At 38.3% G+C, this 11,527-nt stretch overlaps 2 protein-coding genes across 3 annotated transcripts; one reads left to right on the top strand and one right to left on the bottom strand.

The window, feature by feature from the left end:
* The first annotated feature begins 785 nt into the window (after nucleotides 1-785).
* On the top strand, nucleotides 786-4,830 carry LOC306888200 (uncharacterized protein). Its single transcript, XM_079446389.1, has 3 exons — nucleotides 786-923; nucleotides 1,096-1,335; nucleotides 1,994-4,830. The coding sequence occupies exons 2-3, from the start codon at nucleotides 1,141-1,143 to the stop codon at nucleotides 2,903-2,905; spliced, it is 1,107 nt and encodes a 368-aa protein (XP_079302515.1). The 5' UTR covers nucleotides 786-923; nucleotides 1,096-1,140; the 3' UTR covers nucleotides 2,906-4,830.
* On the bottom strand, nucleotides 3,572-9,110 carry LOC306888199 (ATM interactor-like). Of its 2 annotated transcripts, none has more exons than XM_079446387.1 (4): nucleotides 8,725-9,110; nucleotides 7,679-7,804; nucleotides 7,299-7,498; nucleotides 3,572-7,032 (listed from the first exon to the last, which is right to left on the bottom strand). In XM_079446387.1, exons 1-4 carry the CDS (start codon nucleotides 8,938-8,940, stop codon nucleotides 5,289-5,291), a joined length of 2,286 nt encoding a protein of 761 aa, XP_079302513.1. In that variant the 5' UTR covers nucleotides 8,941-9,110; the 3' UTR covers nucleotides 3,572-5,288. The 2 variants fall into 2 exon arrangements, with proteins under 2 accessions (XP_079302513.1, XP_079302514.1); XM_079446388.1 differs by having other exon boundaries at nucleotides 7,299-7,486; nucleotides 8,725-9,004.
* Nucleotides 9,111-11,527: the final 2,417 nt, after the last annotated feature.

Here is an 11,527-nt window from a genome sequence, read left to right as displayed (position 1 = left end):
GATCCCTAAACCCACCCATCCCCACCCCTAAACCTACCCGTCTCCACCACCTGATCCCTAAACCCACCCATCCCCACCCCTAAACCTACCCGTCTCCACCACCTGATCCCTAAACCCACCCATCCCCACCCCTAAACCTACCCGTCTCCACCCCCTGATCACTAAACCCACCCATCCCCACCCCTAAACCTACCCGTCTCCACCACCTGATCCCTAAACCCACCCATCCCCACCCCTAAACCTACCATCTCCACCCCCTAGATGTAGATCCACCCCCGCCCCTGGAGCTTTGTTCTGCAGTGAGGGGCTAAGTTACTGGACTTGAGGGCGGATCCGTCTGTTATCAGGGTTCCCACATCTCTGTCAGCAGCTTCCTTCAGAAACGTAGATATCTTGGAGCTTCTCTTCTGTTGTTGAAATGTTACTCCTGAAACCACAGAACTATTTTTTATCAATAATTGTTTGCCATTAAATATCAAATCACGTTTTAATTCAGTTAATTCACGCTCCCTTAAGTGACGTCACCGAGTAACAGTACAGCGCATATTTTAGGCTAAATAAATTAGCCTAATTCCAATAACCCATTGACAAAACATTTACAAAGCTATCAAAACCTCCCACCTACACATAAACATGTGATTAAAAGTCAAAACTTTGATAAATAACCTTCTGGGCGTCTAGAATGAAAAGCGCTCTGAAAGCGCGTTCCCTCTGTTATTTTGGTCCTGCAGTTACCGTAACCATAGTAATACGCGCGCACCCTCCACTACGTCATCCTCTCCCACGGTTATCATGACAACAGGACTCTAAACACCAGCATTTTACTTAACAGAAATGCAATAGGCTACCAATTTATGCCTCTATGCTTATTTTGTATTGCCCAGCAGTACCACGTTTAAGATGTTAGTGTTGTCAAAACTAACGTAAGTAGTTTGCATGTTTGTTATTTATATGATGCATGTATTTACGCATACATGTGTTTGCTATGTTTCATGCAGTCTAGTTAAGGGTGTTATTAAACATGTTTTCCTTAACTACAGATGTGACCTGGCAACTTGAGCTAACTTGTAAAACACAAAATATTTTTTTCTTCAGGAATCTCTTTTGTAGTTGCTTTGGCTGTGACTGAAGCAGTCCGGAATGAATAGCACTGAAGTCCGTGCATCAGACTATACTGATGCTGAGAGACAGCATACGACTCCTCGCAGCACAGGAAAGATCACAGAGTCTTCGGGCAGACAGCATGTCAATGTGTTGTTGGATCTCAGCGAAGAGGATTGTTGTAGGGAGCACAACATACATTTGCTTCAGAGCCGCACCGGTTGGGAAGATGCTGTGAGTCATGCTTGTTATCAAAAAAACACATCGGAAAAAGAACCATACATTTTCTGACAATTCTTTCCCTTGAACTAACTGATCTATCCATTGATATTGCTGTATCATTTATGTTTATCAGTCGTTGTCCATCTTTGTATCACTATTTTGACGTTAATTGTAGCTAAACCATACAATTCGTTTGGGAATTATTATATAAATTTACCATTATTATTATCCACTGATCTATAAGGAATTATTATTATTATTTAAACAGATTAGTGTTATGAACCTTATACTCTGTAAGGGATTGAATGAGGAACACACAAATAATTACAAATGGGTTTTAACTTAAAAGATCCCATAACTCACTGCATTAATAGCACAAATAGTTTGGCTGCATTAGTGTATCAGTGCATTGCATTCCAAAATTTTTCATGATTATAATTATTTTCATTCATTATTTTGTTGTTTGTATATCCATAATTGCATAAAACATTAACGTCATAAGTTGTAATGTCTGTGTAAATGCAGCTGGGCTGTCTCTATGCAGCACTGGACAGTCTGTAAATACAGTTTGTGTGTAAAGGCTGCATTTCAGATGAAGCTTCTGCGGTGTTCTCACAGTTTACATTTATTAATAATTTCAAAGAAACTTACAGACTGCATTTTTTAACAGGTTGAAGGTTGGGGGAGATTTCCTCCTTTTGGTGTATTTCTTCAAACGCCAAGGAAGGGGAAAAAAATCAAGCAAGACATCATAGACTCTCACTGTCTCCTCTGTGCGGACGTTAATCTTTCTGATCAGCCAGTCTACTGCTCTGCTGGAAATTCAATGAAAACTTTCAGAAAGACTGCCCCAACCCTTCTAGATCTTGCAGAGGAAACTGACAATTCCTCTTCAGATGAACTAAACTCTCTCAGCTTCCCTCTGCAAAATATGTCAGAACCATTAATCAACAAGTTGCTGTCTGGAGATGAACAGTGTACACAAAAATCACCATCAGTCCACCATTTCCATACAGAACCGTGTCAAATCCTGAAGGAAAATACAGTTGCTCTTAGCATCAGAAACTTTAGTGTGTTGCCACCTGTCAAAGAGTCCAGAAACCTGAGGAACTACAGTCTTTGTAAAAGAGTGGAGCCAACAGATTGCCACCCAGCAGAAGTTGTCACCAAGGCCATGATGCCTGATGCCACCGGAGCTGTCACTGCTGGTGAAAGATTGAGTGTCAGTGGTGACCCTGTCTTCAATGCCCTCCCAGACTTTATTCCAGAAGAGAATGGCTACAGGTTAAAGGGATCTCCCTGCACAAAGCACTGGCTATCCCAGGAAAGCATTCACCTACCATCTATTTTTAACATAACTTTTCAAAATAAGTATGATTTACCCTTCAGCACTGTGTCAAATACATTACCCCAGGCTTTCTATGCACTTGGAAGAAACCTCAGACAGGAAGAATTGACAAGGCCTTCTACCAGGAACAACATCAGTTATAGATTGTATTCTAGCCACAAAGCAAGAGATCTGAAAAGACCTGAAGTTCATCGACTAATGCTGATTGGAACGAGAGTTCACATGCCTGTGTGACTATTATTGATCTTTGAACTCTCTGTACACTGTTGCACCATACTGTTTGGAGACAAATAAGCGTTTAGAGACTTAGAACAAAAGCTTCACACTTCAGTTTACTTGAAAATGTGTGCTACATGAAGATGACTACGAAACAAAGCGATAAAGAGAAGTCTGATGGTTTTTCTGAGAATGCAGCATCCAATTACTCAGAACCATGCTATTTTACTATGCATGTTCAGTGTTCAAACTAGCTAACACTGTCCAACATTCACAAAAAACAGCTGAATTCAGGTGTGTAGACTAGTTGATCCTTTACAAATAGTCAATTGAGTAGTACTTTATATCCTGTGCCATTGGTATATGGCTTTGAATACCAAGATCATAAGAGATCATCAAAAAACAAAAAAATGCAACCTTCAGTGGTTGTTGATTTTTTTTTTTTTTCAGACTTGGTTCAAAGTATTATTTTGATTCCATGAAATTTATCACAACTACGGAAAGTTCTACAAATCTGTCCAGCTGAATGTGCCAAAATATTTTAGATTTAGAACAGAGTCATTTGCAGACACTTATATGTGCTCAAGATAATAAAAGAGAATAGAAGAAAATAAAACACATTATTGTATATAATATAAATAGCAGTATTATGCTTGATTCAATTAATGGCCAAAGATTTCTTTTCTGCAGTTTATTTTCCAGTTTCATGTGCATCAGCATAGCCTCTAAACAACAGAACATAGTTAGATTATACACATGACCAACCTCTAAAGAACAAAAAAAATTTTTTTAATTATTATTACACCTAATTATAAATTATGTCCTATACTAAATTAAATAAGACATGGTGAAAAACAAAAAGCAACACAAAAGTTATTGTTGGCACAAACATATGCATGCACTCTTTACAGAGAAACACTTGAACTCTTTCAAGTTTTCTATAGCAATAGTTTTCACTATGACATCATCATTGCCTACACAAAATTAGCATGTATTTACTTGCAGTATTTATTCCAAGATCTAAATAGCATTTCAATTAATGTGGCTGAATACGAGAGTTCCTAGAGTTTGGCATAAAAATACTAAAGCTCTTTTGCGGTTACAATGTTGAGAAGCAGCCAGTGTGACGTCATAAAGGGAACAGACACTGCGTCACTTACATTCTACTTGTGGAAATTCCACTATATACATAAATTACAGGAGTACAAATAAATTGGACATTTCAGAAAGAATTCATAGCAAATTACATTTATATATATACACACACACACACGCACGCACACACACGCTAAATGAAAATAAAGCTATGGTTGCCTTTCATATTTAGTGTCTAAGGCAAATGAGTAGTGAATTTTGATCCAGAGATTAAACATTCATAAGAACCCAAACAATAAATATACGCACTAAAACTCCAATAAAGAAAATAAAAACAAAAGGACATTAATTCTTAATCTCCTCCATTAAGCAGCACTGTGATTTCATTATCTCAGCCAAAAGCACATAAACACTTAAATTAAGGCATCAACAAAAGGTTTAAACACTGTAAACAGTTACTTAAAATCATAAGGAGGGATAAAAATAATCCATCAAAACTGATTCTTGCTTTCAAAGAATTAAAGGTTTTGTTTTTCGGTAAACATTTGTGATTTGCGTATTTGAATCTACTCACAGTACAGAATGCAAATCACAGTAAACAAGAACAAATCCTCAGCTCTGCTTTTGAAGGAAATGTGATGTCTGAAACATGCATAAGATGCAAATTCAACTGAGGATGTAACTATTAAATTATGCCATAACAGTCCGCAAGAAATATTTGCATGAATTTTGTAATGACTCAAGACCTAAATATACTCACAGTGGCTATCAGATGGGTCTAGAGCATTGCACTATTAAATGTAACAATTTTTTCTATACCACAAAGCAAACAAACAGCCCGAGTTTAGAAAAAAAAAAAAACAGCATTGTACAAAGACAGTAAGACTCAAGACATCTAAACAATATCAGACTAGAAATTATACCTACGAGATAATACATTTTATTCGTGGAATGAATGTTTATAATTTCTGTCTGATTTCTGAGTAACATCAGAACAAACTTACTACACATTGCCACAAGAGGCTCTGACCTGACCAGAATACTTTAAGAACTACCGATATATATGTTGATCATTAATAGTGAGGTGATAAAGTGCTGCAAAGGTATACTTATACATCCTTAGACTTATGCAATACCTTATTCTGGACTTGTGTCTAAAATAACATTTTGTGATTACACACAATTATTACCTGACAGATATGAGCTCTAGATGGTTGTGAGGAACTGTTTTAAAGTTCTGGCACCCTTGCTGAGGGAGATACTAGGATTGTGACCTAAATCAACCAAATCACCTTTGATGGAGCATTCAGCTTTTGGCTTTTTCATTGTGTTGAAATAGTGAGATGAGCTCCTCACAAGTTTGGGTTTCCACCGAGCTAAAGTGAGACTCTATGTTCCAGGTCAAGTCTGCTGAAAGGAAGTCATCCACTGCAGTTTGGGTCTCGTTGCAAGTGTGGAAGTGGTGGTGGCCAAGGTTCTGAAAGGAACTGGAGATGGTCTGGGTTTCAGCAGTGCTGAGCCTCACCTGCCCATCATGGGAGCAAGGCAGAGAAAGTGGAGCAGGCCTGACGTCGGTCTGTGTTTCTGTGTCTGAAGAGTCTGTGCTCATGCTGAAACTAGAATGTCTGAGGATACTGCCAAGGGGCATGTGCCCACCCGTGTCTAGCAAGAAGTTAAGGTCTGTCTGGGTCTGAGTGTCAAACATCTCAAGCTCCAGATCACTTGGTTGCACCCTTGTTCCAACGTCACTGTTGTGCCCATTACCAAGGTTGTCGAAGAGCAGGAAGTCAGTCTGTGTCTCAATGTCTAGGAGTTCCAAAGTTGTCTCTGTGTTCAGACTGTTTAAAGCACTTTCTTCTGTCTGAGTCTGAATGTGTGTCGCATTAAGGAACTCTTCAAAGTCAAAGTCAATACCAGTATGATGCGGTTCATGCGTAGCAACTAAACCCGAAGCACAGCTTGAAGCTGCCCCAGTCATGCTGTCTGAAAGTATATTCTCAAGGTCACGGAAAAGTATCATAGTCTGAGTCTGGTTGTCTGCTACTGTGTTTTGGTGCAAAATGTCAGTCTGGGCCCCAAAACACATGGATGCAGCAGTCTTGTCCTCAAAAAGCCCAGCTCCAGTGCTGGTCAGAGGATCTTCTAAACCACTGGTTCTGAAATGTGCATCAGCCGCTGCAGTCTGAGTGGAGACACTGAGAGTATAAGTATCAAAAAGATTTGTGCACATTGTTTGGTCCATTTGGCTTTCATCCACTGGGGCTGCAGAACAGCTCGTTTGTGTTTCTCGGGTCACATTAAAGGAAGAGAAACTGAAAACATCTGTCTGCGCTCCAATGGAAAATGTGGCTTTGATTCGTGAGGGTAGTGTCTGGGTTTGCACATTAACAGGCAGCTGAATCTGAGCGCTTACGCTGATGTCTGTCTGAGAGCAAGAGGACACCGAGGCATCACAGCAGGGGGAAACAGTCAATGGTCCAGCATCCATCCCTTTGTTCAGGTATGATATGTCAGTTTGAATGTTTGCGGAAGTGCTTTTGTTTCTAGATCCAAGATCCACTGGATCTCCCACAGAAGCTTGACTCTCAAGATTGACCTGTACTCCTGTGCTAATTGTTTCTGGGCCTGATGTATGTACAGGAAAGGCCTCTTTGAAAGTCTTATTGTTCAGATCAGACACCACTGTGCTGACAGACGGTGACAAAATATGCACAGTGCTTATGGACCCTTGTGCATCCACAGACAAGACCAATGACCTCAAGGCACTACTTTCCGCGGAGGGTAGGAAAACAGGCAGGTGGGTGAACTGCATAATAGGAAAGTTGACTAGGGCCACTTTGGGCTTTGGGAGAAGGAGCTTCTGAGTGTTTTTGGGGTGGTTAGTGTTGAGTTGTGCTGTGTCCGAGGTTCCAGAGACGAGTATAGTAGGGACTGCTCCTTCGCTGAGCTTTTTCTTACAGTCTGGAATTTCATTTATTAGTTCATCAGGCATAAAATTTGTTGTACAGCTTGACAATCTTTCCATTTTCCTCTTCTTCACTGGTGGATACCTAAGACAAGCACTGCATTTTAATAAGACGTTCAGTATGATTAACAACCTTACACTGGGATATAAGTTAGCAATAAAAGACGAAGTGACTGTCCTGAGCCACATATTATCCTAGGTCTGACATGCTATTTATTTGAAAGAAGATATTAGTATTATGATTTAAAGCAAGCCAAGGTGGAAAATACACCATGCTCTTTTAATGTTTTCTTATTGCAAGATTTACCACCACAAAACCAGTTTTAACTTTTAGCCAGATAAAATGAGTACCTGTGCTCTTTGGGAACCTCGTGGCCTGTTCTGTAGATATGAGACAGTAGTGCTGCTCTACTGGCATAAGGACAACCACATGTACAGCTGTATGTCCTCCCACAATCCTCAGCATGCCTCCGCAGGTCCCACTCAGTGCTGTAGCCATTACTGCACTTCAAACACTTGTGCTTCTTTTCTGCATGCATCTTCATAAAGTGCTACACCATTAGTAAGATTAGGAAACATGTTAGTCAGCTGTTTTCCTAGTAGGACATAAATTATACATCAAGTTCTAGAATACAATAAAAAAAATGTATTAGTGTCAGTTTACCAAAGGAACAGTAAAATAACGAAACAAGAAAAAAATCAAACTACAGACAAATAGCAATGGCAAATACCTGTTTAACAAGCGAAAACTGAGAAAAGGGTCTGTTTGGTCCTCTTGGGCAGCCTTCTATTGGGCAACAGTAGAGCTTTTGTGATTCCTTAATGTCCTTTCTAATTGTAGGGTTGACCAACCCCTCCTGAAATCAAAGCAAATGTAGTGAGAAAACAAAAAAGCAGCAAGAAAATAGTTTTTTGTGCATGTAGCAAGAAAACATTTTGGTATTTGGTATTTTTTTAATTAACGGGTTGCAACAAGAAGAACAACAGTACACTGCTTTCCCATGCTGCACAGCAAATAGACAGACACCAGGGCCCATATTCACAGAACATCTCAAGGCTAAAAGTAGCTCATAACTCGCCAATTTAGGAGAAAATCTTAAAAATAATGGCCGTGTCCGTCCTAAATTTAGGACTCCCTTGTACCTTGATTCTCTCTCCTAAATTTTTGCTCTAAGAGTATTTCACAAAGCGTTTTAGCACTAAAACTAGCTCTGAAATCTGTGAAACGTTAGGAGTAATGAAGAGGACTCCTAAGTCACTAAGACCAAACCACAAACTATCCTAAAATGGCTGTGTCACAAAGACTTAAGAAATCTGAATCTATGTCTGGCAAACAGCCCTGGCTCATTCTGGGTTATGTCACTCAGGCTGTCAAGCAGCTCTTACTCAATCCATTGCCAATTACAGCTACACGCTGGCAAAGGTAGATGCTTAACATCCCCAGAATAGCTCTGACTGTGAGATTTCTCTTTATATTATAGCACGTGAAGACAAGCACAATAACTAACTAAAAGTACAAAGTTGTTTGTTACCCTAGTGCTGGTATATGGCAAATCTGGAGCATGTTATATAGCTGTGTTTAGAGTAGGATAAAATGTTTTAAACTGATTCTCATCTGTCAGAATCAGAAAAAAAACTAAATATTATAAAGACATACATAATGGACTGTAAAAGAGTCAAGATAGAAGTGAAATAAGACTCAACCTGTAAAATGAAGCGGAAGTGAAGTAAAAACATTAAATAACAAATGTAGCATGGTTCTGATGTAGAGTTGTACCTTGATTCTGTGGGACTTGACCAGATGCATGTTGAGTGCTGGAGTGTTAGGCAGAATCTTCCCACATCCTTCCACCGTACAGAGGATGTTGGTACGCACTTCTTTGGTGAGCTCTGTTATGGGGGGTTTAATGATCTCTCTGTCTTGTAAAGGCAGCTTCTCGCTGCATTTTTGCCTTTTGTGACGACTATTACTGTTGACTGTTGATGCAGCCATGATTCAACACACGTTACACACCACAACGCAGACATTTACTTCCGGGACACGTCGCATAGCAACCAACTAACGGCAGACAGTCTGCACATATACTTCCGGAAGACGCATAGACAGCAAGCACACGTCTTCATTTATCCGTCTGCAGTATCGGAGGCCGCACTTTCAGGACCGCATTTCTAGGACCCTAGTTTTTTGTGACAGCGCCACCTACCGAGTCGGAGAACCGCAGTCCCAGGAACGCATTTCCAGGACCCTGGTTTTGGAGGACCCAAAAAAGGGCCATCAAGGGAGTATTTTCTCCCAGTTTTAATTACATTAGAATTTTAGAGTTTTATTACACCCAAATAATACTTTCTTTATTGCAATTAAACCTGGTTCATAGGAATGTTGAGTAATTATTGGTTCTAAGTAGCATAATATAATAACTGAAGTCAAATAAACAAGAAATCATGGTGTAGTATTTTCAGTCACTAGATCAACCACATGTTCAAGTACAGAGAAGACACAAGGATGACTCTGGGGGTAGATTTAAGATTGTGTATATTTTAAGTAACAGCTGAACTTGAACACACACAAAAACAAATTTGTTCATGACATGAACCACATAGAAAGAACTTCATGGACAACGTCTTCACCGACTCCTACGAGACAGAAAGAGAGAGAAGTGAAAGAAATAAGGAACATCTCATTTTAAATTTCATATTTAAAAGATCTTAGTTACCACAGCGCGCACATACGATACAAAATAATTATATCAATCTTCATACCAGTTAATGTTCATAATAATATTATTGCATACTGTTCAAAAAATATTTTGATGTTGTGTGAACAAAGGTTCTTGAAACATTCATGTCAATAAAGCCCATCTGAACTGAGAGAAAAAAAAATAATAGAGAGAGATGCAAGAAATCTGAATAGAAATAACATATTATTGACGTGACTTTTCCTGACCTTTAAATGTGTAAGGCTTATCATGCAACAGTTTCTTTAAATGAATGTGCTAACAATTCATTTTACAGCATTAGAGGCTAATATATGATGGCTATGCATTCAAGTTTAGCAAATCACGATCACTTCGAAGTGTAGACAGAACATTCAGACACGATATATATAACACAACGCTTATATCAGGGTTTTTGGTTAACAGAAAGATTGATATAGAAATATAAATGTTGAATAAAAAAGTTAATTATATGAAATTGTTTAAATCAATAATGCACATTTAATCAATTTTGAACATTTACAAAAAGTTATTTATTTGAAATTATTTAAATCGATAATGCACATTTACAGGAATTAAACATTGTTGGGCACATCACACTTACTAACATACATAAAAGCAAGGTTAGAAATGGTGTGTGAAGTTGTGAATGTTAAAAAACGAATCCAAAACAAAGTTTTTGAATAGACATGTTAAGGTGTAATGAAACACAAAGTGGGTTGAAACAATATGAGAAGCTTATAAAGGATAGGTCTACCAAAACCCCATTAAGACAAGTCAGTCCAATTTATTGATAATCCAGATTCAGTTTATTGATGATACATTTTAGATCAGCAATGCAATATGTATTAGATTTACAGCACATGCATTAATGAATTAATGGAAAGGTGCCATGGTCATTTGGGAACTGAGTGAGCAGGTGACATTAAACAGGTAAAGATGGATCAAAATGGAGAACATTGTGTTGCTTGATTTAGGCCAGTGACAATTGTATATAACGATACAGAGTTTAGTTAGACATAAGAGGGCCTAACAAAATTTGTACCCTCTACCTGAATTAATCATTCAGTTCATTAAGCTTTTAATGGCAAATCATTTAATCAAGCTAATAGAATTTACATTTACATAGTTAATTTACCTGGGTGGTAACTTAAAGTCATACAAAATATTTAAGCAACTGACCTGGAAACATTGCATCTATTGACAGTATCAGTTCTTTTAAATGCCCCTTGCATTTGCATTGCCTCTCTAAAATATATTAAACAGGGCAAACATGATCAGTGTGTCCTGCATGACTGTTTTCCTCTGCTGTGTTTCGTCTCGGTGACGACAGGACTTTGCTGTTGTTTTGACAGATTTAACCTGAGATCACACAGTATACACACTAAATCTTAATGTTACTTAACATCTGGTTGTTTTAGTTTGTTTGCTGTAACCCTGGAAAACTGAATGCAATAACAATGCATTCTAAGCAATACAACAGCACATTCTGAATGTCTTTATAATGCATTTTAGTAGTAAATTATTACCAGTTTTCACTCAGCCAGAGAATTTCACAAAAAAAAGGAACATGAAATTTTAATGTGGAAAAAAAACATTTATCAGAATTTCGTGATATAAATTTGCAATCGCAAATTATAAAGTCAAAAGTGTGGGATATAAACTCACAATTGTGTGAAATAAGGACAGAACTGTGAGACAATTTTTTCGCAAAAGTGGGGCCGTGGTTTGCACAGTGCCTAAGAACACTACTGACTGACCCCAAACATTTGAATTGTAGTGTAAATATAATAATAGGTTTATCAAATTTTGGTTATATCGCCATATATCACCCACCTCTAAGTCATTGATGTCCTATTTCAGTTG

This window comes from Barbus barbus (assembly GCF_936440315.1).
Source record: "Barbus barbus genome assembly, chromosome: 22".
Classification (NCBI taxonomy): domain Eukaryota; kingdom Metazoa; phylum Chordata; class Actinopteri; order Cypriniformes; family Cyprinidae; genus Barbus; species Barbus barbus.
The sequence above is the reverse complement of the archived record's forward strand: the minus strand, read 5'-3'. Positions and strand labels throughout refer to the sequence as shown.

Coding starts and splice junctions, on each gene's coding strand:
- LOC306888199 (XM_079446387.1), bottom strand. CDS start 8,940: ATGGCTGCATCAACAGTCAACAGTAATAGTCGTCACAAAAGGCAAAAA. Junction 7,499..7,678: donor AGTTTTCGCTTGTTAAACAG/GTATTTGCCATT, acceptor CTAATGGTGTAG/CACTTTATGAAGATGCATGC. Junction 7,033..7,298: donor GAGGTTCCCAAAGAGCACAG/GTACTCATTTTA, acceptor TGCTTGTCTTAG/GTATCCACCAGTGAAGAAGA.
- LOC306888200 (XM_079446389.1), top strand. CDS start 1,141: ATGAATAGCACTGAAGTCCGTGCATCAGACTATACTGATGCTGAGAGA. Junction 1,336..1,993: donor GCACCGGTTGGGAAGATGCT/GTGAGTCATGCT, acceptor ATTTTTTAACAG/GTTGAAGGTTGGGGGAGATT.